Source organism: Eleutherodactylus coqui, chromosome 2 (genome assembly GCF_035609145.1).
Source record: "Eleutherodactylus coqui strain aEleCoq1 chromosome 2, aEleCoq1.hap1, whole genome shotgun sequence".
In the NCBI taxonomy this organism is placed as follows: domain Eukaryota; kingdom Metazoa; phylum Chordata; class Amphibia; order Anura; family Eleutherodactylidae; genus Eleutherodactylus; species Eleutherodactylus coqui.
The window spans coordinates 299,288,250-299,315,880 of record NC_089838.1 but is presented as its reverse complement, the minus strand read 5'-3'; the positions used below and the strand labels follow the sequence as shown (position 1 = coordinate 299,315,880).

Below are 27,631 nucleotides of genomic sequence, written 5' to 3'. Positions count from 1 at the left end.
CGACACCTGTGTAGTGTTTTTTGTTCCTAAATCTCCTGTGGATCCGCAGCACGGATTTCCCCAAGCGAGGAAGAAAAAAAAAATAAAAATAAAAAATCATACGCATGCAAACACTGCTTTGAGGGCGCCCATGCATCTCTATGGGCGGCTTGATTTGCGGATCTATGCAAATCAAATCTGCCCATGGACATTGGGCCTAACTCTGTATTGTGCCGTTCCTCTTATTCTTCCTGGAGGACAAAAAGTACCGGACTCGGGTCGCAACAAGAGACAATGGAGCAGGTTTGATATTTTTATTAAAAGAGACCTGTGCGGCACAGGCCCGTGGTAGTAAAAGACACTTCATTAACATACAGGTTAATTAGACAGAATGAAACCTCTACAGACATTGATGAGAGGATGCTCCGAGCCCCGACAGCTGGCACTGGGTGTGCTCGCCAGCAGGTCCTGCCCCAGGTATGCTACAGTCTCTGGTGTCAGGCTTCTGCAGGCTCGTATAAAATGAAGCAAAAGGAACTACAATATGTGGTGGGAGGAAGGGGCAACTATCTCGGGCACAGAGCGCAGTCCAATATGGAGACGGGTCGCAGCGTAACGAGTGTGTACACAACCATGACATTCAATTGTGTTCCCTTATAGTATAACCAAGGAGTATCAGCGCCACAAGACCCGGCCTGTTAGCAGCTTCTCAGCTCTGTGCCCTTGAACACTACTGACCAAAATCACATTGTAAAAAGAGGTTGTCCGGTATTGGAAAACTTAAAAAAAAAAAAAAAAAAAAAAAAAAAAGTTACTTTTGAGATTAGAACAAAGGGCTCCGATTTTCTACACCACCCCATTCCCCACAGAGAGAGCACCACTTTTGTCAATGGGTCATGTTTGGTACTGCAGCTGTATCCAGCTGTAATACCGGATAGAGTTTACGGACATGATTGGCGCTGTATCTGGTGGAAAGGGGGTGGAGTAGAAAATTAGAGCCTTTTTATCTAATCCCAAATGACCTCTACAAGGCCGGATTCCCACAAGCGTTTGCGTAAAGCGTGCCAATGCTCTCAGCCATTGAAAGAGGTGTTCTGTCCATGTGCAAGTGCGCAGGAAAAAGGAGAATGCTGCGCTTTTTTTGGGGTGCGTGATAGAATTGCATACGCCAAATGCGCGCATGTATCGAATCCACTGAAACCAATGGGCTCTATTCTCTGCGTATTGCACACACAAATTCTTCAGGAGCAAACACGCGTGCAAATCTGTCTGTGCGAAACCGGCCTACGGAGCACATCTCCCTACACTTGAAATGTCATCTTCGGTTCAGTTTTCTACTGCTTGTGTGAAGTCTGGCTGTCAGCCATGTGGCTACTGTAGCTCCCAGAAGGGGGCGTCATGGAGCTTCCCATACGCCTCACTGGCAATCTGGTGTAACGCTGCACTATTAGGCCTCTTTCACACGGGCGACAGCCATATCAGCGCTACAAAGTCACTGCGATATCGCAGCTCTGTACACTTTTTTGTAGCGTCAGCCATGCTTTTTTCCTGTGAAAAATGTCGCGTCGCTGCTTTTCTCGCACGATTTAATCACAAGAAAGTTGATCGGAGTAAAAAAGTATCACATGGCATGAAAATCGCAAGTACGGGCGATGCGATGAATAAGGAGGCTCCATAGGGAAACATGGGCTACAGATTTTCTAGCAACCTAGCAGCAGACAAAACATGGCTAATGTGAAGGAACCATGCTTGACATACATGCGCTGTGTAGCCCGTGTGAAAGCAGCCTTACAGGTACAGTCTCTGCAGTATTGGGCAGATCTGACATTCTGGAGATCTAATTCCAGAATAGAATATTCAGAAAGGATTGTTGTGTTTTTTTTTTTTATTTTTTTTTAAGCAGATAAAACTCTGCAAATGTGGTAAAACATAAAAAAAAAAAAAAACTCCAAACACTTAGGCCAGTGTCACACAGGTATAGGTGCATTTACATGCAAAAACACACGCAATATTGGTCCCATTCATTCAAATGGGCAATTAAGGGCTCAAGTTGCATGCGTAAAACACGTTTGTGTGACACAGGCCTGCGTGTGTTTGTTCTCCATCCCGGTAATCCATCACTGGAGCTCCTGTATTCCTCACATGGTATCCGCGTGTACTCAGTGGTCATGCGTCCATACTACTAGCATTAGCGCTTAGTGATGGAAGGAGCATGGCATGAGACCATTGCAGCATTATCAAACGTTACCATTGGCCACGTGTGAGTAGAGATGGGTGGGACCACAGGGGAGCGGGCGCTGGATCACTGGTGCAGGGGAGGAGTTTTGTCTTTTATGGATTATCACATTTGCAGACACTCATGTTTATAAAATAATAACAACATGTATGTATAGTTGTAAATAACAGAAGAGAACAACTTGAGGACGGTACAGATGTAGCAGAGCCAAATGTGTTTCTTTGCTTCTTTAGTGCACCATGCGAACTCAATAGCTTAATTTGCAGCTGCATCACAGGACAAGCTCTGCTACATCTGCATATTTAATAAGTGTTTTGTTTTACAGTAGATGGAAAGTTTTCCCTACAAAAAGGGTAAAATCATGTAACGTATATACTAAAGTTTATGCAACATCCACGGGAGGGCGACACAAAATAATAAACCCTGGCAAGTCTTAGTGGGGATAGCTGGGTAGAGTTAATGGACGGATGAAATGACTATATACGTATATCTTTGGTAAACTGACCAGAAGGTGAGGTAGCATATAGGGGGTCAGCGACTTATACAGTACACTCACGGAGCGTACCGGAGCCTGATCATTTAAAAGGAAGGTGTCAACTTCTGCTTGCAGCCCACTTAAAGGGATTCTCTCACCCGGGTCATGCTGCCCGAACTATATGCAGGATGTGGTGCTCAGTGCAGGTGGCCAACTTTGAAGTTGGACTTGGAACAGAGCTTCGAGTCACAGAGCCGGGCCGCACTGACATCGGACCTCTACCTCCATGAGACGCCACCGTGTTTCAGAAGGGTAATGAACATACCTTTCCCGGGTTCATCCTACACTTGGTTCGGGCAGCACTAACCTGCTGGCAGAATCCCTTTAAGAAGACAGCATACAAATACGTAACAGACGCCTGCATGGGCCTCATCTGTATGCGTATAACTTTCAAGCGCTTCCAGGAGTCATGTCGGGGGTCACAATGATACAGTTAGGCACGCTCCCACATCTAGAATGAATTAAGCTAGAAAGAACGGATGGTATACGGACTTGCATAATTAAAGCGGCTTTTACCGGCAGTTTTGCGTTTACACCCCCTTTGCCTTTATTTGAAGGTTCATGCTAAACTCTAATGGTTCTGTGCAGAATTCAACTGCTTGACTACTGAAGGATTAAAGGAGTATAAACCCTACAGTGTTCTGATCCAAGGATTGGCCAGAAGAGGGAGTAAGTCACTATGTATGTATCCTTTCCGTTTACCCAACCATCTAATAGCCCAGAAGGTAAAGGGATATTCCCATCTCATACATTTCATTGCCTGAAAGATACAGCTTCCACACGGCAGAACAGGGGTCCCCCGAGCTGGCTCAGCGCTGTGGCTACTGCTAGCTGGGATTACTGAAGGAGCTTTGGTGTATTTGGTCCTTCTTGATTTTTTTATCTTTTTTGTGTGCACGTAGTCAAAAACCGCAAGGAGGCCCCATAGATTTATCCTGTGTCCGTGCGTAAAATATGCAGTGAACACCGATACATCATGCATATTTATGCGATCCCAAAATAGGACATAGTGTGATTTTTAGCATATGAAAACCGCAGGTCTGAATACCTCAAAGCAAATCAATGGGGTTTTTGCTATCCGTATTAGGAACGTATTGAGCGCAAATATGTCTGTGTGAATTAGGCCTAAAGGAGATGAAATTTTGCTTTACTACGCCATTTACACAACACTCATTCACCTCAGTGGGAGTTGTAGAAACGACATAGAACAGTCCGCTTCGCTGTCGAAGCTAGCCGAGTTTTATAGAAACAGCAAAGAGCCCAGATGTCGGGGGAGATGGGAATACCCCCTTTAAAAAGAAGAAAGGCAATGTTACTTGCAGCACAACCACATAGAACAGTGATTTTTGGCTCACGTTGTAGATATGGTAGTATAAGGTTGGGCTCTCCACAATGTGGCAGCCGCGACAAACCGCAGCAAAGCCCACGAGGTGCACAATGGCCGCGCAATTTTGCGGTTATTGCTGCCCTTTTACCTGCAAAATTGTGCAGCCATGGCGTACAGCGCAATATTTAGTGTTCTCAGCCTGAGGTGTCACTTACCACCAGTAAGTTAGTGTAATGCACAGCGGATGATAATCATTTACTGCTGAACCCGAAGCAACCAAAGTGGCATCTGAAGAACAGCAGCGTTGCAGTTCATGGATGTAAGTAGGAGCAGAAGAATATAATGTTATAGCCCCCTTTCTAGCCTGGATAATGCTATAAGGGCTACTAGTTATACAACGGCAGGAACCGCTGTGTTATGTGCATCTGGAAATAAACTACAAGACGACAAAAGGATATCTGACGGGTCTGAATGTTAAAATATGAGAAAAATGGGAGTTTTCCTACAAAAAGGCACTTTATGAGCCGGTGAAGCTCCTCGCCACTACCACACCACCTTGTCACTCCCTTTTTGGCTTTTCTCAAGTAATTAGTGGGAAATCTTGAGGACAGTAGTGTATTACCTTCTTCTCCAGACCCGCTTATATAACACTCTGGATACCTTGTATGGACCCCAGTAGTGCAGACATCACCTGCCATACAACCCTATCACTGCTCAGTCATCAGCTACGATAGACAAGGCACGCAGCTCGGCTAGTTTTGCCTCGTTCTCCCTTTCTCTCTCGGCATCTGTCAGCGGCACTTCATCCACCTGCTGAGCCAGCTCGCCGAACACACGAGACATCTCGGTGTAGTACACCACCTAGTGGAGAGGAGAGGACATTAGCATTAGAAAGGTTATTACAAAAGAGTCATAACGAAGCAGAAATAATAAAGAACGCCTCATGTACCTGCGCTCTGATCAACGACTGGAAGCTGGGCTTGAAGAAATCTATGCGACTGTTGTAAAACTTCGGCATCTCGTCTAACAGCTGGCGGTTCTTCGCTTCAAAATCATCCCGGATAGGGCGCAGCTCTTCTCTTGCCTGCGGATCAGGACACAGCGTGTGAAAGACAAACATAACGGCGTGTGAATCTCATGGCGGCAAGGAGTTCAGCAGCATGCCACTAGATGGCAGTGTTGTGTATCCTTCAGAGTCCCACAGGTTTAAAGAGCTGCAATGACGGACTGAACTTTTGGATGTGAGGGGCACCGTATCCACACCAAGTCAGCAAACATTTTGCCTCCTCCTCCCTCTCCCCCTGGACACTTTAGACTTCTACCTTTTTGCTCATTCATAAACATTGTATCACAAAGATAAAACTTGGTTTTTCAATTTATCATCTCTGCCTTCAGTGAATAGAAACATTTTTGGTTACATTCGGAAGCACAATATCCATAATGAACCAGTTCTGACCCCACAGTTGAAAGCCTGTTACAATGTATCAGTATAGACACCACTGTGTGAGCGAAATTACTTGAAAGAAAAAAAAAAAAAAGACTGCGCAGATTTTCTATATCCCTGCTAGCCACCACCAACTGCCTCCTGTCTTAATGTCTGACCATTGTCTATGTGTATAGCATCGCTCACTCTCCACCTCGCCATACCGTGCACATCTCCAGCCCCTTTACCTTCTGTATCACCCCATTACTTGTAGTATGTAAGCTCGTTGGAGCAGGACCTCCACCCCTATTGTTTCCATCAACTGATTACTATGTAACCGTGGTTCTGTAATTTTTGTACTTATGTCTGTCTGTATTCCCCGTCTAAGTAGGCGCTGCGGAATATGTTGGCGCTATACAAATAAAGATTATTATATTTCGAGCCGCTGGCTGACAGGTTACTGTACACCAATACAGATGACACACCGGAGACCGCAGACGGGATGCTTTTACACAGCAGATTCCCTGATCGAACAACTACTGATGAATGATGCAACAGGCCGATCGGTGCTCACATAAAGTGCCCTTCACACATGGGCTGAAGCAATGTGTATGGGGATGAATGATGGTTAATACAATTTGCAGATTGTATGGGCCCAACATCCCATGTTACAGGAGATGTGCTGCCGATCAAGGATTTAGGTTTTTGACTTGCATAAAACTTGCATTTGCTTGTTGTTTATTGGCTGATGGCTGCCTTGGTTACACGGGGCGATGATTGAGCACAAACGTGTTAACGAACAGTTGGCTGTATTGGTATATGTAAAAGGCCGGCTTTATGCAGGACAACTAATGCCTGAAGAAGCACTTAAAGGAGATGTCCCGCGCCGAAACGGTTTTTTTTTTTTTTTAAACCCCCCCCCCGTTCGGCGCGAGACAACCCCGATGCAGGGGTTAAAAAAACCACCCGCACAGCGCTTACCTGAATCCCGGCGGTCCGGTGACTTCAATACTTACCGCTGAAGATGGCCGCCGGGATCCTCCGTCTTCGTGGACCGCAGCTCTTCTGTGCGGTCCACTGCCGATTCCAGCCTCCTGATTGGCTGGAATCGGCACGTGACGGGGCGGAGCTACACGGAGCCGCTCTCTGGCACGAGCGGCTCCATAGAAGACTGCTGAAGACCCGGACTGCGCAAGCGCGGCTAATTTGGCCATCGGAGGCCAAAAATTAGTCGGCTCCATGGGAACGAGGACGCTAGCAACGGAGCAGGTAAGTAAAAAACTTTTTATAACTTCTGTATGGCTCATAATTAATGCACAATGTACATTACAAAGTGCATTAATATGGCCATACAGAAGTGTATAGACCCACTTGCTGCCTCGGGACAACCCCTTTAACAGTGAATGTAAACATGAATTCTGCACTGAGCACAGGGTCGGACCCGATGACCCTGGAGGTCCCTTCCAACTCTACCATTCTATGGCCAAAAACACTGTCACAAGCCATCATTTTTTTCCACTAGTTGCTTTTTTTGCTCAGCTGAACAGTAGCTGGTTTGCTAAAAAAAGATAATTGGGCATCGGTTTTCAGTTGCACAGGAAAAAAAAACAAACTTTTTTTTGTGTATTTGCACACCAAAAAGGTCCCCATAGAAGACGATGAAGGGTGCGCAAATACATGCGCAATACACAAGGAGAGGTGTGAAACACTTGGTAATTCCAATGGAAAAAGAACGGTCTGGAACCATTTCAGATCAGTGTGTTTTTGTGTCCAGCGCACAAGTGAACATGCCCTCTGGGTAGAAAAAGTATAAAGATATACGGATATCTGCCCCTCCCCCCCAAAAAAGCCTCGCTCAGTGCGCGAATAAGTTGTGCTGAGGTGTGTACAGATCTGCTTACGCTCGTGTGAAGCTAGCCTCAGTACGTGTACACACACACACACACACACACACACACACACACACTTTTTGACAGATGGCCAGAGCCAACAAGCTTTGCAGAATTCGCTGCAGTTTTTGTATGTAATTACGTTTTTAGGTTTGGATTTTCTGCTGCGGAATATGTTAATTTTTTGTGATCTGGCAAAACTTCGTTTTCACACATCAAATGCATATTTCCAAGCAGATTCTGTGTTTCTGCAGCGGAAATGCTTCAAAATCCACACCAAAAGTGTATTTGCGGATTTTGGTGCACTTTTTATGTTCTCAATTGATTTCTATGGCGCCTTCACAAGTCTGTTGCAGAATTTTTGCTAATGGAACCGCAGTGAAAAATCTGCAGAATTTATAGTACAGTGATCCCTCGTCTATCGCGGGGGCTACGTTCCAGTGACCCCCGCGATACGTGAAAATCCGCAAAGTAGTAGTGGAATTATATTTACACAAAGTCAGGTGAACTGGCAATCACAAGGGCGAACGAATCATGCGCTTTTTAGTGGCAGTTTACACGCAACGAACAGCATGCTACGATCAGTGAGCCAATCAGCGCCCAGGATACAGAACACATTCCATCAACCAATAGTGTGCAGTGTACAATCTCATGTTGGCAAGCGCTAGTGGCGTACTGCATTTCCTGTATGTACCGCAAAAACCTGCGATGCACTGAAGCCGCAATCATTGAACCACGATATAGCAAGAGATCACTGTACATTTGGTGGAGTGTTTTTGCAACAAATCTACAGCAGTATAATAAAACGCTGCAGATTCTGATTCCACAGCACGTCTATCTATGCTGCGGGATCGCGCTACAGAATTCAGCTCCGGAAATAGGACGGTTCAGTTCCAAAGATCTTTTCCAAAGTGAAAATGCAGCCAAATCTGCACCATGTAAGCGTGGATTATGCAACCCTGGAATTCTTGCAGAATTGCTGTGAGTATTCCGTTGTGAAATGCCCGCAGCAATTCCATCATGTCAAAATCCACAATTTGCACAACCTAATTAGACATGTTGTGGATTTGTGATCTGCAGCGTTTTTTAAATTTCTGTCTTTTCAGAGGGAACCTGTCATCAGGCTCATGATGCTGATCCACAGGTAGCGTGAACCTGGGACAGGTATGCATTGTGCCCACATGTAAGGGATATTCTAAAAAGCTGCAGTGTTTCAGAATAAACACTTTAAAAGTTTGATCTGGAACGAAGCTCTCGAATCAAAGAGGCGGGCCACGTCAGCTTCTCCCCACCTGCATCATAACATCTGACAGCCCTCTTTCCCTATAACACAAGCAGGGAGAGAGCTGTCAGTCTATAGGATTAGGGTGGGGCTCAGAGTCAAAGTTTAAAAAGTGCGTTTACTCCGTGTGAAACATTGCAACGTTTTAGACCACCACTTACATGGGGGCACAGTGCATCCTGTCCTGGGTTCACGCTGCTCATGGCTTGGACAGTATGAACCTGGTAACAGGTTCCCTGTAAATCCCATTTGCTTGCCTTGTACTGTAAAAGGCAGTGGAATTTCCACAGTTGATCCTGTAAGCGTGAAGGCCGCCTAATGGATGCAATTGCATTGAAGGACACAAGTACTGCGGCATAGTGATCAGAAGGCTAACAAGACAATCTAGCTGCATGCCTCTGCCCTCTGTGTTCACCAGAGATGAAGAGTCAATTCTTCTGGGCATATGATTGGAACATTAGGGGACAATTTACTGCTTGTCCCCATGATTTCTAATTTGATAAGGTATTGTTTGGCTGATCCAATCCAAAAGGGAGGCGGTCTTGCTGACAGTTTCCCTATAAAAGCTGAGAAGTATACTGCTAGTCGCTTAATTTATAAATTCCCCCAAGGTTCATGCTGCTACTCTTCACGATTCTGCATCCCACATGCTACTACTGAGCTGTATATAATATACGGATAAATAAGTCACGTAGTCTGCAGTATATATAGTAACACTGGAGAGAACAATTTTAAAGCAATGATAGCACACATGACTACTGCTGCCCCCGTATCTCAGGTAGAACCAGCCATTTCTTACAATAGGGGTCTGTATTTTTGGACATATCTTAGTTTCATGTTAAGGAACTAGTGAGGAGCTACTGGTGTGTAATAAACATCTAGGACAACATACAGTGATGGAGAACCGTCACGACTTTACAGAGAAATGTGATTGAAGGAGAAGCAGTTTACCCAAGTCCTGCAGTGGACTACAGAGTACTCAACACCTTCGGCATCCCATCCCAGATACTAAGCCTACGAGCGGCGTGCTACCGGTCACATGCAGACGATACGCTCTAGTGCATATTTTTAGGAAGTGAAGGGGAACTGGCGGCTGGAAATAGACTTGAAAAGGAAGTGGCAGAAACAGACGCCGTAACTACATGGTTCAGATGCCAGAGAAGATACAGTGGCACTAGGTGAAACTGCATCTCCTGTTGTACACCACTGAAAAACTTTAGTGGGGAAAGTATGCAGCAGCCATGACTACATCAACAAACCCTCACCTGGTGTAGTTTTGCAAGAACCGCCCCCGTTCTCTCCTTTTCTTCATATTTCTCAACCTTTGACTGAAGTCTCTTGTATTCCTGGAGTGCCTGTTCCCTGCGCTTCACCGCCATGTTTAGAGAGGGGAACACATTGCTATACCTGCAGAGAAAGTAATTATACACCTTCTGATCCATCACATACTTTGTCCCATCATACCTGAGGTATATACAGTACATAAACCTGTATATCAGAAGCTCCAACATACATAAGCGAATATATACAGTGCTACAATATGTCAGAATACATTGGATATCACTGCAATCTGACACGTCGCTTTGAATATAAGCTGCAGCCATGAGAGACTACTTTGAATCTAGAATACTTGCAGAGTTGCCATAGATTATAGATGTACTGGAGCAATGACAAACTGGTTGCAAGGATGGACACCCCCATTATTCAAACACACGTGTACATATGAATTATACGCTGTGTATACCTCTTCAATGGATCCATCACAGTTTTCTGAATTTGGTTCACCTGAAAACAAAAATAGAAAGAATAAGATACTCATGAGATACACTAAGAATGCAGGCAGCACCCCAAAATCTACTAAATCCACAGTCATAGAAAGAATGTATATTGTACTCGTATACATTGTAACAGCACTCTGCCGATTAATGTACACTGTACCCATCGAACAGGCAGATTTCAGTTCGTGAATATGCAGCGTATTCATGGACTGAAATATAAACATGTCCATATGAATAAGCTTTTACGCACAAGAAATACGCACATAAATTGGAGCAGAAACATACCTGTGTGAATGAGGCCCAACTGATCCTGGCAGATGTCAGCTGAATAACAAAGCCTACACCTTTTGTATATAGCCCTCTGATATCTTACCACTACACGGGTAATCAATAGAACCCCTGTTTTAAGTGCACAAGAGTCCCGAGGAGCGCAGAGTGGATTTCTCCATTATCCCTTGGCTGTCTATTACTAAGACTCCAGGTATATTCGGGAGCCTTTCCATCTCCAGACGTCTCTCCGGCCAGTCCCGGATTGTGGACAAAGGTTATCTGATTCAATGCTGACTTGGACATTGGGTGCAGGTGGGATTACCCATGACAGGGTTAACCCAGCATGCACCAGGTGAGTTAACAGTCACCTTCCATTTACTGATATAATATACGAGGCGCAAATCTTACCTTTTCTTGCTATGTCAATTCACGGGCACTGTATAGTTCCCACAACATAATAGTGCAGCATGGGGTGTTGAGGGGTTAAACAGCTTGCCCAATTCTCAAAAAAATATAAAGCTGCACATAGTTATATTATCAGTGAATTACACTTCTGGTACCTTCTCTTGATTAAAGGCATCCATACGTTTCATTGCAGTGTCCAGTGCAGTCACCATTGCCAAGAAATCCGGGTCTGGCTCACACAGTGGATTCCCAAGAAGGTCTGAGGTGATCCGGACAGCGGACTTAGACATGGCTGAAGGGAGAAACAAAAGGGTTATATTGTTTAAAGGGATATATTCCTATCCCAGAATTTTATAGCGCATGCACTAAATTTGCCATGAAGGTCCGATAGATACAGGTCGCATCAAACTCAAGAACTGGCCCCCAGTGACCGTGGATGATTGGGAGTATGGAAATAGTGTGGCACAGCAAGCTATGCCATTTTCACAGATCCCGGACTTAAGGAAAGAGTGTAACTTGCATTTACTGTTCTGAAGTTAGGGGAACAGCAAAGCCCAACCTACTCAAATCCCCTGGTGGAAAGGAGGGGGGTGGGAAGGTGTGAAATACATGCAACTTCTTGACACAGAATTCGAATGCAGATTTGCCCACTGAAAAAAAAAGACTAAATCTGCAAACAGATCCACACCCAAGAAGTTGCACAGCCGCTGCAGAGATCCCCGGCTCAAATGCAGATCCCTGCTGTGGTTTTTAGAGGAGGAATTCACGTGGAAAAAAATCCATGTCAGATTCCACTGTGTGAACATATCCTAAACACCGAGGTTAGAGAAAACAAGGAACACACAGTCTTAATACCTAGGTCCGCCTCTATACTTTTCTTCATGTCTTTCTGTAGCTTTTTGGTTTGGTCTTCCAATCTGCAGAAAAGTGAGAGAAGTTTTACAGTACTGTCAGATAGGATGATGGTGATTGACACATCGTGTATTGGAGTCAGGCAGAAATGCTAAAGAGTAACGGTGAACACAACCCGGGCTAAAACAGCAAATCAATCAATTATGAGTGATAATTAGAGATGAGCGAGCGTACTCGGATAAGCACTACTCGCTCGAGTAATTGGCTTTATCCGAGTATCGCTGTGCTCAGGTCTAAAGATTCGGGTGCCGGCACAGAGCGGGGAGCTGCAGGGGAGAGCGGGGAGGAACGGAGGTAAGATCTTTCTCTCCCTCTCTCCCGCCCGCTCTCCCCTGCTCCCCGCTGCGACTCACCTGTCAGCCGCAGCGGCACCCGAATCTTTAGACCCGAGCACAGCGATACTCAGATAAAGCCAATTACTCGAGCGAGTAGTGCTTATCCGAGTACGCTCGCTCGCTCATCTCTAGTGATAATGTGTTACTGCAAGAGAAAAACCCGACATGCTCCGCTTTGTGCCACGTGCACCATGCTGAGGCAGAAGTGCCAAAAACAAGGGTGAGGGGTATTTGGTAGATTACTCACTGCTGGAGCTTGCCATTTTCCCGTTCGAAGTCCCTCTCAACCTGGAAAAAAAAGATTCATGAGAGCCTCGCTGTGGCCACACAGAAGGAAGAAGAAAAAAAAAAAAAGAGACAATTATGATTATTCTATAGAAATTCAAAATTATAAATCCCGCAGACCCATCCAGACCTTATACATAATGAAGGAGAACTATTGAATTGGTGGTGGTTCGACCACTGGGACCCTCCTTACCAATCCAGAGAATGGCTATCTGGAGCGTCCTGAAATGAACAGCACAGTGGTCGCACATAGGCGCTTCTGTTCCATTCATTTTGCAAAAGATGGAGTGTAGCATTCAGCTATCTCCAGCAGACTGATTGATGGGACGACGGTGTGCATGCTCAACCTCCGCTCTATTCATATGGGGACCCTCAGGAACCTCTGTTCTCACTAGGAGGGATCCCAGTGATCAGACCCCCACCAGATAGTTACCCCCAACTGTGTGGATAAGGCATAAGTTTCAGTGTGGGCTCAACCCCTTGGAACCATGCCCTTTTGATTTGTCACATGCAGTCGTACTGGTACCTTAGGGTGGTTTCACATCTGCGTTGGAACCTCCTGGTTGAAGGTTCTGTTGCAGATCTAGCTCAAAGTACCAAAATAAAAAACACTGAATGCAGCGCTTTTCTTTTCCATCCAAAAGCTGGATACCTTAACAGAAACCGAACGGACCCCACTATAGTCAATGGGGTCCGTCCGGCACTGTTCAGTTACATCCCGAGACTAAGCAGTTCTGTCGAGGGGATTCCCCTTTCCCGTCCGGAGCAAGAAAGCAGAACCCCGGGTGCAGGTGTGAAACTAACCTTATGGACAGATAACTTGTAACATGATAACTGGTATTCATTTAAAGGATTACCAGAAAATTATGTAGGCTTTAAAATGAGTTTTTACCTTAAAAACAATTAAGAAATGCTCACAATCCTCTCCCACATAAGTCAATTCCAGACTACATGTTCCTATGCACCATGTGGCCACTATGAAGCATAGCTCTAAATGCTGTTAACAGTAGCTCAGCTGTAGTCATTTACAGAAAATTGTATTTATTCATTTATTTTTTTTAATACCAAGATATTTAAACAAGCATCTAATTTCTATTATGACATCTAGTAATATATTCCCACTAAGCCGACTGGTAATCATTACACTATACCTTGCACGCCGTCACAGACCTATTTTGGACAGCTGCCAGAAGCACAATAACAGGGATGATTTGATAATCCCCATTGTGTTGTATGTGACTGGTTAGTAAATATCTATGTTCCATGACTTTGTTCTTCCCCCCGGCTTCTTATGGAGATGGAAAGCACAACTCGGCAGTGCCTGGCAGTGATGGGACATGCCCTTTAATCTGTGCCCATGATGTCACAGCTGCGCCTGCCCACTCTCCAGTGACAGAAAAGCTGGAGTTTATGCAGACGATGTGGGTGCAAAGGTACACAGTGCTACACAATGGAGGCTTTGTGGAATCCCAAAACATACAGACGGCATCATCTACCCATCAGACTCTGTACATCATGGGCAAACGGCACGGAATGCTCACAATGGGAATACATGGAAACGTCTTGGGGGCTCGTTAAACTGGAGGTGAAGAAAGAGCCTCTCGCATATTGCAAGGACCATATTGTCATGTTGAACCACTCTCAATGCCTGGAATATAACATACCATTTAGGTATATGGCATATATCGGATGTGTGCTGGATACATTTTCAGGACTTCTCATCAGGAGAATTGGGGTCTGCCATCGTCAACACAGACTCTCTCTATTAATGATTTTAGGGAAGATTAAAGGGGTTGTCCAATTGTAAAAACTGTTCAGGGCCTCAGGATAGCCCATCAATAGTAAATTGGGAGGCATTCACCGCTTGGCAATCAGCTGTGCACTGGGCCAGTGTGCCACTGACTGAAGTAGATGTCTGCAGGAAGCAGATAGCCCTGTTCCCAATGCAGTGGCCAGGCTTGGTATTACATATAAGATTTCCATTCATTTCAATGGCAACTTTACCTGTAGTACCAAGCCTGGCCACTACAGTGGGTTTGGAGCAGTCTGCTTCTTTCAGAAATCCACTCCAGTGAATCGTGTATTGGTCTGGCATACAGCTGATCAACAGGGGGTCCTGGGCAGTGGATTCCCACCAATCTACTATCCAGAGGATAGGCAATCAAGAGTTTACAACTGGACAACTCTATGAAATTAAAACCGCAGGAAAAAAAAAAGTGCCTTTAAGGATTAAATCAGAAGTTATTCTGCACCCGTAAAACGTCTAGAACCAGAATTTGGGGGCTGTATACTGGGCCTTCCATCAAGCTGAAAAGCAGATTTGGGTGGAATATTGTGGGCAGGGTCCTGTCTGTTAGCTACATTCAACTAGTTAGTATTGTCAGGGATATAGTAACAAGAAACGTGACTTCTAGCTAAACACAACATTCCTTTGTTCATAAAATCAGTTGGTGAAAAAAAATTAAATTGGGTCATGATCTGATCATTTCTTAAAAGCAGATATGGCAAAACCATTCTGTATACCGCAGATAGGTGGACAGCTGAACTGGCTGTGCTAGGGCGTTTCCGTAACTCCCATATAAGTGAATGGGAGTTAGCAGCCTGCTCAGCAGTTCCTGCACTCCCAGCCACTGGATACAGAAAGGCCAGGTTCACAGGCGCTCCATTCTTCAGACAGGCACGGGTCCAATCAGGGCATTTAAATGCAACTTTCAGAATGTAATTCTTTAGTTAGAGAACAGGCAATCATAGTTTTCTAATACACATGCATTTAAAAATCATGGTCCCATCCCTTTGTAATACTAGTGCAGTGACCCCTAGCTGCACAGTAGAATGCTATATAGCCAAGAGTCAGGTCTGTCCATAGTAGTGGCCACCCTGGTGTAGAACTCTCACTGTGTGAGTCCTGCTCTTCAGTAAACTACCTGCAGCACCATCATGTCTGTCAGGCTCTGTGGAGAAGCAGCTCTTGTGTTCTTCTCACAGCTTTCTGTGTGGGGATTTCTTTTCCAGTTAACTTTATTATTAAAACACAAGAACATCATTGGGAGGCCATTACTATGGACAGGCCTGTCCATGGGCTATATAGCATTCTACTGTGCAGATAGGGGCCACTGTGTTGGTATAAAAAAGGGACGGAAGCAGAATTTTTAATGCATTTATATTAGAAAGTTGTATGATTTTCTGTTCTGTAACAATATAAATAAAAAAAAAAAATGTATAAAGCAGTAGAGAGTGGACAGCCCCTTTAAGGACCGTTTCACATGAGCATATCATGAACACACTTATGTCCATAATACAGATGAGTGAAGTGGGTCGACCACAAGAGTGACCTGAACTGAGAGCATCAGAAGACTCGACGAGGAATCACGTTTGAGTCAGAAGACACAAGGTCTGGTCAAGACACTGTTTCATGGACACATAAATGCACCCACATCACGTGAAACTGGACGAATGGGGAAGGGGGGAGAATTAAAAATAAATTCAAAAAATTAAAGTTCTCTAGTTTACTTACTGTTTTAGGAACAATCTGCTTTTTTGGCCCGGCTTTGAAGGGGTTCCTAAGAGAGACAAAAAAAATTGCCTTTAAAAATACAAAAAGGAGATCTAATGAAAAAGAAAGAAAGAAACACACAAGTAATACACACAGTACATGCACACTTAATCTCCTAGCATAGAAAGACTTTTATCCTTCTGTCTGTGTAGTTTAATACTTGAAGCCGGCACCGAGTAGGCACTCCTTATATACAGAGATACACAGCCAGTATGGAGAGCAAATCTGCATGCAATGAGCTCCCCCTAGAGGTGGCTACAGGCAGCCGGCATTTTATCATTTAGGATTTTCTGCACCATATGAACACACCCTTAAAAGGGTTTTTTTGGAAACTAGACATAGACTCTGGTGTTGGGACACCTACCGATCTGATATTGTTGACTTTTTCCAGTCACCCACATCGGTCAGCTGTCGGAGATGGCCATGCCTCTCGGGGTTAGTGCTGCACCTTGATATCACGCGTACCATATGTGGCTCAGTCCCATTCAAGTAAATGGGATGGAGCCGCTATACCAGGCATAGCTGTGACAACATATAGTCATTGTGTCAGGTATTCAATATAGAGTGGCCACCGGGATGCCGTGACCTCTTCCAGCAGCTGCCTGGAAGGTGCGCCCAGGGTTGGCCCTGACAGATCTGATATTGAGGACTTATTAGAAAATAGGTCTTCAATATTTAGTCCCTTTAAGAGACGCATGAGCATCCTTTTTTATCATTTTACAGGAATGGTCAACCCTCATCTCAGCCACAGGAGTGAATGGGAACGTAGACAATCAGATCTTGCCGTCTGCCCTGCTAGGATGGGATTTGTTAATTCGGCATTCTGGAGTGATTCTGCCTCAAAATCTGCAGCCAAGCTGCGGCTTTATGCTGCAGCTCTACACTTGTATTCATGGAGGAGCCACAAGACGACTTTTCAGTGGGCAATAACCATCGGAGACATGGCACTTTGGATCCCGGGCGATCAGCTGATTGCTCCTCTTGACAGCACATTGGACAGAGCTGGACGTTGCGATCAGTTTTGGAGGTAGAAGCATCATAGAGTGTTTGCCAACCAAAATTAATGGGAGCCCTGCCTTCTATTACACTTCTGTGTCTGATGTTGGAGGCAGAAATGCCGGAAGCATAATTGAGGGCTTCAGCTCTCAATGACTTCAATTCTAGTGAAGCCCTCTATGACACTTCCGCCTTTGACCCGGATGACGACACCCAGCCCCAACGCGGTCCGGATGATTAGCCGATCGCCGGGGATCCCGATTGGCAGGTCACTAACTACCGATGACCTATCCGGAGTTTAGATCATCAATAGGACTTTGACCAGAAAATCCCTTCAATAGGGATTTAATGCAGATTCCACGTCAAAAGCAAAGCACTAAACATCCAACCACGTGAACACGGGATTTTTCTTAATCAGCCGTGAAGCTGCATTTATTACTAGATGCTGATTCCATTTGTGTATTAACAGATTTCACCTGGAAAGAGTCTTTAAATATCTTTCCCAGCGACTCGCGACTATTAATAAACAGTAAAATTCTTTACTTTCCATTACACGGATGTTCTAATAGCTTAAAAATGGAAAAGCAAAGCAAGCAGCGTGAAAAGAGGAAGATAAGTAGCAGAATTAGCGCACTGATCAGCCACAATTAACCCCAGCTTCTCTTTTCCTGTGTGCGGTGGAACAGACCTCGCTGGGTTTCCCCAACATCACGTCTGCTGATCACTTACTGATGTACTTACCCCGCTCACTGCAAGACGTCAGAAGTTAGACGGAGACTAACCGGATACCAACTAATGCCGGGTCCACTCCCGAGGGGGTCTCCAGCAGGGAAGACCCTCTATAGATGCCCGTACATCAACTGTCCGATTGTCAGTGGGAGTTTAAAATTACAATTTGGCCACTCACATGGGGGGGAAAAAAAGGACCAAAAGTAAATGGGAAAAAACATGGGGGACAGGTGCATGATGGTCCATTTTTCAGGACTCGCACAAGCAAATAAGGTGTTAGGGTGCTCTCAGCTGCGGGGTGTGCTGCAGCTCACCCCGCTGTCTGCATGCCAAGCAATGAAGGCACGATGTCCTCTGAATCTATTTGTGATGATGCTGTTGGGCAAATTACGCGACACGGCTGCCTGGAGAGGTGACGTCCTGGGAAAGTGGTCACTTCGGGGGCTTCAAGCCTCCAGGGCCGATAATGTAAAACAGCTGCCAAACAAGCTCCTAGCAGCGTCCTTTGCCTGCATACAGGCTGCTAGGACCTTCCATACTGCGCCAATCGGGAGCTAGGGGTCTGAGAGGGGAGTTCCTCCTGTCAAACCCTTAGCTTCCAGTGGCGTCAAGACGCAGTAATACCTCCTCCCTGTACCACGATCAAGCCTGATCACAGCGCTGTGCGAGGGGAGGCAGACCCTCTTGTTGCAGCAATTGCCACAACAAAAAGATCCCATATTGCTGTGTTGGTGAATAAATACAAACAGTTTAGCGAAATGGAATAAAAAGCAAACAAAAAACCCAAAAATGGTGTTGCTGTTAAAGCCAAAACTAGCCTGACCTGTGAGGTTGTCTTGTTGCAAACTAGTGATGATCTAATAGATAGGTGGGTCCCAGACGGCGTACCCCCACCTGATCAGCTGTTCTATGCGCGGGGGGTGCTCATGCATTGAGAAGATTTCTGCAGAAAGCAGTCAGCTCAATGTCCACTGCAGTGGCCAGATTTGGTATTACAATCTAAGTTGCCATTGAAGCAGTGCAGTAGACATGGAGCTGTCTACTTCCTGCAGAAAACAGCTCAGTGCATGAGCTCACCAGCCCCGAAAACAGCTGACCAGTGGGTTTTCCCATGTGGCAGACCTCCACCAACCTACTATTGGTGGCTTACAACCAGACAACCCCTTTAAAAAGGTATTAAAACACACAAACAATAAAAAAAAGTTTCAAACTGCTGGCCCATGATTTATCTAGGAAGCACACCATGGGACTGTCTCCGGTAACCATCAGAGAAAACAGATGTCAAAGGGAAACCACTCTGCTCCGGTCCAACCAAAGGGCGGTCCTGACTCTGGAAGACTGGATGTGTACATGGAATTACATGGTCACCTACCAAATTTAACATGCACCATTCTATCACATGTCCGTCTGGGATGACTTAGTGATCCTGCACTAAGCAGGGGGGGGGGGGGGGGGGGGGGGGTTAGACCCGTTGACCCTTCCAACTCTACCATTCTAGGATTCTAAAACCACCGCGGACCAAGAGAAAGTTGTCCCAATGAGGCCTTTTAAAATGGGCCGTCACTATCATACAGCCATTCAACTGAGAACTAGGGGGATGCATGTATCCAATAAGAGCAACAGACACCCATTAAAGGAGTTTACTGGGATTTCACCATTAGTACCAACCACCTCCAACCATAATCAGCAGAAGCAGTAGTGCCACACAAACATGAAAACCCCTTTAAGGGGCATAATGCCAAGAGAATAGTGAATGTAATTTACATTTCCACATTTTGCTAGAAAAATAAGCGGAAAAAAAGAAAAAACTAAATTGATTTCCAAAAACAAGGTTTTTATTTGCTAGTTTCGAAGTACAGAAAATGTGGCACAGGAGAGCTTCAGTAACGTCTATGCCAAGCGATATCTTCTGAACACATGGGTGACAATAATATAAAGTAAAAGTGCTTTAATCTGGAGACAGATGGTCCGGAAACATTGCTATACTGCTAATCAAGAACCCAACGAAAAAAATCATCCGTCTACAATAGCCTGAAATACACCCGAACAAATACAATTGGCTGCCGCAGTCACGAGACGCTTCCTCAGTACGGATGACACATAGAAGGAAGCAGAGATCCATCAGACCGCAAGAACAGCGCTGCGGGAACGGGGGGAGAAAAAGCAACACATTTTGGGTGCATTTTGCACCATGTTGAAAAGTCCATTTAGAAAGGTTGTACTAGAATCCACCTCTATCACCTGTCCATAGGATAGGTGATGCAAATATGATCAGTGGGGGTCTCACCACAATCCCGATTATTAAGGGGACGGGGGTGGGGGTAAATGGAGCAGTGGTCACTCATGTACAGAACCGCTCACTAGATTTCCAATGGGACTGGCAGAGATAGTAATCCGCTCACTATTAAAGTGAATGGGCACGCCGCGCATGCGCAGCAACCGCTATGTTCAATCTGATGTTACAGCAGATGCGGGTAGCGAGCTAGCATTGATGAGAAGAGGGGGATACAGGCACCCATTCTCAGGATCAGTGGAGGTCCCAGCAGTGAGACCCCCACAAGTCAGATTTTTATCACCTATCCTACGAGTAGGTGATAAAAATGAATTCTGGTACAAGCCCTTTAAGGCCAGTGTCACATTTAGGCCCCATGTCCAAGTGCGGATTTGATTTATTAGATCCGCAGCTCTAGCCGCCCATAGGAAACCCTGTGGATTTGATTTTTTTAGGTGCTTTGCAAATGCCCTGCGCGGATCTGAAATCACAGCATTCTCCATTTTATCATGGATGTGGCTCCGTTCATCTCTATAGGAGATGAAAACACACAATGGTGATCACCCACAAGCCATTTAAAAAAAAAAAATAAATAAAATAAAAAAATCATTTTTAAGATGATCCGCAATGTATCCACATTGAAAATCCGCACGTGCCGTGGACATTGGGCCTAAGGCCTCAATTCCACGGGTCCGCACGGTTTTCCCGTGCAGAATCCTGCAGCAGATTCCACCCGGCTCGCAGACATGGGGCCAAAAAAAAAAACAAAACCAAAAAACCTTCCCGGACGCTGTGAAGCTCTCCTCCGTCGTGAAAAATATCTTTTTTTCTGCCAGCGGATGCGCTCAGGACGCTAGCAGCGTGCCAGGCGCATGGGCAGTGCAGTCTTTTTTTTAAAACTCTCGCTTTACCGCGGCATGGATGCAGTGTCAGCTACGCCTGTGCCACGGATCCAGACGGCTTCCATTGGTTTCAATAGAAGCCGTGGATGCCGTCTGTGCGGGGAAAAAAAAAAACAAAAAAAAAACAAAACACAAAATGGTGCGTGTTGCGAGTGTTTTCCTGCTCATGCAATCCATGCACCGGGGGAAAAAAAAAAACTGTCATCTGCAGGTATTTAATTACCTGCGGGTGCCCAATGATTCCCTATGGGCGCCGATCGCATGTGCGGGAAACGTTGTGCAGTTTTGTTAATTCTATTTGCCCCATGGACACTGGGCCTAAAAGGTTTTAAGAAGAATGTTCACAGCTTTCTGCAGAAAAAAAATTAAAAAGTAGCATTCAGATGTTAGCTGTAAGTCAATAGTAAACTGTGAAAAGCGCTACAAACATTTGCATTTTTTGGGGGGTCTCGGGAAACAGATCCATGACAAACCCTTGATTCCTCTATCTGCTCATCTTCCCTGCAGCGGCCACTATAGGTGAAATGTAGTATTACACGATGTACAATATACAGATATACTTGGTCTTCTTAGCAGCTCTCCTCTGACTTCTACAGGGGAGGGGGGGGGGGGGTTTAAATGAAAAAAAGGGGTTGTTCATATTGGACTCATGCTGTCAACTATAGCGAGTTCTAGCAATGCTCAAGGAGGAGAAGCGACTTCCTTCCTTACTGGGCAAAGACTAGTTGCCACATTCTTGATGGATGAAATGTTATATAGGTGGAGATTAACCCCTTAGTGACAAGTCTTTTTTTTTGCCTTAAAGGCCAAGCAATTTTCAGCAACACATTGCAGAAGCCAGAACGCACTACTTCTCACAGCCGAATGAGAAATTCCGCCATTGTTTTTGGGTTTGTGTTAATCATTCCGTAAAACAGGATAACCTTCTGTGGATCAGCAGGATGACCGCGATACCAAGTTTCTACAGGTTTGGTTTTTTTACTTTTTCACAATAAAAACACGCTTTTAAAGAAAAACACGTGAATCGTCATCTTTACATTCTAAGGTCCGCAGCATTGTCATTTGTGCCGCCGCAGAGCTCCGTGAGGCTTGTTTCTGTGAGAAGAGTTTTAGTGCTTTTGTACCATTCTGATCTACATCTGACTTTTGGATCGCTTTTTATTGCACTATTTGAGAGGCGAACAATAGCCGTTCTGACATTACTTTTCAGAAGTATTTTTACGGCGTTCACCATACGTGCTAAATAAAATAATTTCATTGCCTGGGTCATCATGAACAAGGTCATACCTATTATGTGTTGCTTTTTCTAAAAATTTTTCAGTATTTCATCCATTTAAAAAGGGGGTTTCTGTTTAAATCTTATTGAATTATTTTTTTTAAAGTTAAACGCCATTTTTTAGTTCCTCGAGGGGAGTTGAAGATGCGATCATTTGTTCTCTAGGACAGTACACTGCATTACTTATGTAGTGCATTCTACTACACCTTTGACAGCAGCCTATTAGACTCTAATGCAGGGTGCTGATGGCTCACAGAAGGAGCCCTCTCCCCCCTCTTACATGCTGCAGTTGTGTTATGTAAGGGGTTAAACTGTCAGGATCTTGGGTTTCTCTACTCCTGCTGGTTAGAGCAGGAGCCTGGCTGTGGGTAGCCAGTCAAGCCACCGCCTTAAAAAGACGTACAAGCAAGTCTAAAGCCCATTAGTGAGGTCAATAAAAAGGTGTATTGGCTGTCACTAGGGGGTGACAGGGCTTTTCCCACTAGCCAATGAGCGTGAACAAACGTTTGGTTCCCCCAATAATTTTCCTGTGTGAAGCTGCTGGCGATAAAGCAACAAAGAAGCAGATTGTCATCTTTTTTGTGCATCGCCAAAAATCATAATTGTTGTAGCACATCTCCTTGTGTAAACCGGGCTGACGGTGATGAAAATACGGTATATGGGGAATGAACCACTGTATTAACAAAGGTTGGTCCCTCCCGTATAGTCCACATCGGTTCGTGTGAAGGCCATTTAAATAAGTGATCTAGTCAAGCGGTACTCATCATCTGGCTTAAAATCAAGCCATAATTTATTATATATGACCCAAAGTCATGCAATCCGGTGGAGATAGGCGAGCGGGCGGTGGCTCTAGCAGGTCTGTGTTACCCAACATTAAAGGTCATCGAGGCCATACAACCTGATTCCTCACCATCTGATCTCTATGAAGGTTTCACTACGTTGATTTGATCATTTCTAGCAGGTGATGGAATTCCTGCAATTCGGGAAACACATATAAAAGAAATTACTACTTGGAGAAGTGCGTGATGTCAATTAATTTTGTAATTCCTCTCTAATAATCATGTGCACGACGAGAAGCACGAGTACAATGTCCGAACCAACTGGACCGGCAACATTTCTACACGAGACGTCTAAGTAATTGTTCACCTGTTCAAAAGTGCAAACCAAGCAACTTGTTCAAGAGGAGTATGGTCAGTGGTTGTGGAAACCAGGAGGGCTGCTGTGACTTCATCAGGTCTCTCCTCTTCCTTAGTAGTCACTGCTGCACCCCGAAGAAGCAAGGTGACCTCCACCAACTTTTGAAGACACCAGTTTTTTTTCTCCCCCTTCGTACTTACAAGAACGCCCCTTACACTGATGGCGCAGGCAGGAGACGCTGTGCGTCTGCACTGCACTTCTGGATTCAGCACATATGCAACAAAGCCCGCTCTCTCTCTCTGACATCACGCACATGTGCCACAGCGCCAGTGTATGGAGACATCAATCATCAACACGACAGGCATGCTTGCACGTGTGGGGGAGAGCAGAGAGACCAAACAACTTCAGCTCCCATTGGACTGCTCCATAGTGATTTGTATTCTGCGCAGAAAGTGTCAAAAAGTGAAATTCTTCACATATGCAAGTGATCCGATTACTGTAGTCTGCACATCGTACATTGCGATTGGATTCATATACTAAATAGAAGGGCCAAACTTCCTTCAAAAAGGAACAGGTCACGTCCCCAAGTTATGCTGCTGTGGCGATGTGACAGGTTCCCTTTAAGCAAGTGTTTAATTTCCCTACAGCACCTCCACAGGGGACCTGAAGCATTACATGGTGCCCATTCAAATTAATGCACTGCGTGGACAAAGTCATCAAGGCCACAACCTAGGAATTTCTATCTTATGCAGAAATCTTACTCATCAGAACAAGCCGGGTCCTTTATTCTATAAGATCTGGCAATTTCATGTATTGCTAAATAAGACGAGGTCTTCTGTTCAAGGTCTGGGCACAGATGCCAAAATTGGGTAAAAGAAAAAAGAAATAAATTGAAGCAGAGACTGATGATATGCCACCCTCAGACTTTACAGAAATATTCTATTACTCACTATATGGTAAAGTAGGTCATACAGTGGTAAGATATTTAACAGGGACCAAGAGCGGAGAGAGTGATACCTATTACACCCACAGCGAGAGGAGACTTCTCTTACAATGTACCCGGGCAATGAGTGGATGACTGGAGCCATCTACCCCCTCGTGCAGCAGGGCATCAGAGTCATCCATTGAAGATGCTTTGTCAGGCACAAGAATGTGGATCCGCCTTGCCTCAAACACCAGTCCTGAGGAGGCCCAGAACTGGACTGGAGGAAGTCGGAGTAGTCAAGAGACCCAGGAAGTACATGAACAGGGGCTTTACAGCTGTGGAAAATTGAGACCAAATCAGAGACGTGTGAACGCACCTTTGTGGTGAACAGAAAAGCTCATTTAAATCTATAGGCTATCACCCAATTCAACATCCAACCTTACTAAGGCCGGACTCACACAACCATGGTGGTCCACGCAGCAAGTATGCAATGACATGCGTCCTTGGTGCATGGGGATTGGCGGCACTCACCATGTTGGCACATTATACACGCCAAAATGAAGTGTGCCACGATTTTTTTTTGCATGAGCAGTATGCGTGAGAAAAGGAAAAAAAAACAAACAAAACAAACAAAAAAAAATGCAGTGCAAATGGGCCAATACAAATGAATGGGCTACTGGCATGGTGTTTCTCACATGACATGCAATGACAATACGCCCGTGTGAGCGCTGCCTAAAAGGTCCTTTTAACACTGGACGATGGTGGGACAAGAATACTTGTTTCTCCCGATGATCATCAGTTCGTGTAAACATGGCCACAATAAGACGACGAGAAGATATTTTATGCAGACAAAGACGTAGACATCACAGGAAGTCAGGTGAACGCCGCAGCGTCACATTCCCAAACTCCTGGCATAATGGCACTCAGAAAGTGAGCGCTGATGCCAGAAGAACGAGCTGCGGTGCTGCAGCCTCCGATTGGCTGCAGTGGTCACCTGACTTTCTGTGACATTGCTGTCACAACAAACACTGGGACCAGAGCGGGGCTGCAGCGCTGGATCCAGATGGCAGCAGAGAGGAAAGTCTTGCTCAATTTTTTTTTTGTGTGTCCAGACGACCCCCTTAATGCCCCTCCTGTGAATCAGCACAGTCATATTCCAAAAAGGTCACAAAAAGCTTGTGAGGGTTGTTGATTCTGGAATGAGACATTCAAGTTGTCCACATATGGTGAAACCTCTTTGAGACAACCACCCGAAATTGCATTGCGGAGCGGTCTTCTAGGGGGTGGTCCTAGAATCTGGAGAAGGTGGTGCGCTTTTGGAGAAGCTTCACTGTTTATAGCCAAGGTCCCAAAATATACTCTGTTCTACTATTGCTGGTGGAGTTGACCCCCTTTAAGTGCTGTGTAGGACCTGTCCCGTACATCCTCAGTGGGAGTCCATATCATGTTGTTGCTGGCTCCTAGACCTGGTTTGTGTAGGCCACTCGCACACATAGGTTCATCGCGATTTTGAATGCATTTACAGCGGCTTTCTGATGCATCCCATCATTATGATGTGTGTTGAGCGATAAAATGCACAAAAATAGAGCAGACAGCGCCCGAAAATCGTGTCATTAGAAACACTACGTTCGATGGGAGCATTGTACTACGGTTAGCTTGGCATTTGAAAAGCCACGCAAATCACGGTAAAAGGCGGGCTGTGTGAGAGCGGCTTGAGGCCGGCGATCCTGCATATCTTCTTTTCCTGTAATACGGATGACTGTGGCGGCTCATTGTCGGTCGTGCGAAGTACATTTTAATTTTTTTTTCAATATTTGCATTTCCTGCACTGTCACTAAGCGATGACGCGGGTACCCGCGCTGCCCATATGAAATGTTAATTGCATATGGGCTGCGGGTTGGATGACCTCCACTGACTTAAAGGGAGACTGTCCACACGGAATTGGCAGAAAAGTAGAGCGTGCTGTGATTTTTTTCCTCCGCTCCCAGAATACGCAATTCGTATCTGCGAGTGTGAAAAAAACAAACAAAATTTAAATGCTTTTCAATGCCCACGTTTTGCCATGGTCGCCGATTGGGGATTCCACAATTGGAATCCGCCTGTGTGAGTCCGGCCTAAGGCTGGTGTGCAGCAAGAAATGCCAACACGCTCCTGCCTCCTCCGGCATCACACGGATGATGAATGGATGTGTAGTTCTGCAGCACTACATCTCTTTACTGTTGCTATGTTAAGACCTCTATTCAGCCGCTATGTAGTAGAAGAATATGCTCCAGGCAGGCCAAGGACTTCCGATTACTTATTCTTGGCTTCATCTCCCCCTCCTTCCGTCTGTGCCCACAAGTCATACAATTATGGGCAGGTAATCACTGGCTGCGGCCTGGACTCCTTCCTGTTTATTGTTACAGCACAGGAGGACACAGACCACGTCACTCATGGGGAACGCTAAATAAAAAAGGTCACCAAAAAACCCCACTTCTGTGCACAGGGGATTGTCCCAAGCTTGTCACACTCCTTCCCTGCCGAAGCATCTGGAACACCAATTATGAGAGTAGCCTCCTTTATTAACTCCTCCCCTGCCAGAGATTGAGGCAAGATTGCACTATTGCATCATGGGGAAAGACAGCATGACTACAGCCGTAGGAAATCACACACATCTGGATGCACGCGTGTCCTGCATGAGCGAGCGCTGACTCACAAAACTACAACTATGGTGATTGCATCCTTATTCACATGGCTTTATGCATGCAGTACCCAAGGAAAATCAGGCGCCACTTACAGCGTAGGGATACCCATCCATGCCCTGTCCGATCTCCACAGGCCATGCATCCGATCGCCACAGACCATGCGTACAGATACCCATCCATGCCTCGTCCGATCTTCACAGACCAAGCATAGGGATACCCATCCATACCCTGTCCGATCTCCACAGACCAAGCGTACGGATACCCATCCATGCCCTGTCCAATCTCCACAGACCAAGCGTACGGATACCCATCCATGCCTTGTCCGATCTCCACAGACCAAGCATAGGGATACCCATCCATGCCCTGTCCGATCTCCACAGACCAAGCATAGGGATACCCATCCATGCCCTGTACGATCTCCACAGACCAAGCATAGGGATACCCATCCATGCCCTGTCCAATCTCCACAGACCAAGCGTATGGATACCCATCCATACCCTG

The 27,631-nt window shown here is 45.4% G+C and overlaps 1 protein-coding gene across 1 annotated transcript in view; it reads right to left on the bottom strand.

The window, feature by feature from the left end:
• Positions 1 to 279: 279 nt before the first annotated feature.
• BIN3 (bridging integrator 3) overlaps positions 280 to 27,631 on the bottom strand; it is a 52,452-nt gene continuing 25,100 nt past the window's right edge. The window contains exons 2-9 of the mRNA XM_066593446.1: positions 16,171 to 16,216; positions 12,619 to 12,659; positions 11,980 to 12,041; positions 11,280 to 11,416; positions 10,416 to 10,456; positions 9,937 to 10,078; positions 5,027 to 5,161; positions 280 to 4,938 (exon numbers count right to left, since the gene is read on the bottom strand). Of these exons, the coding sequence (XP_066449543.1) occupies positions 4,792 to 4,938; positions 5,027 to 5,161; positions 9,937 to 10,078; positions 10,416 to 10,456; positions 11,280 to 11,416; positions 11,980 to 12,041; positions 12,619 to 12,659; positions 16,171 to 16,216 (751 nt within the window). The 3' untranslated portion in view covers positions 280 to 4,791. The remainder of the gene's footprint in view (positions 4,939 to 5,026; positions 5,162 to 9,936; positions 10,079 to 10,415; positions 10,457 to 11,279; positions 11,417 to 11,979; positions 12,042 to 12,618; positions 12,660 to 16,170; positions 16,217 to 27,631) is intronic.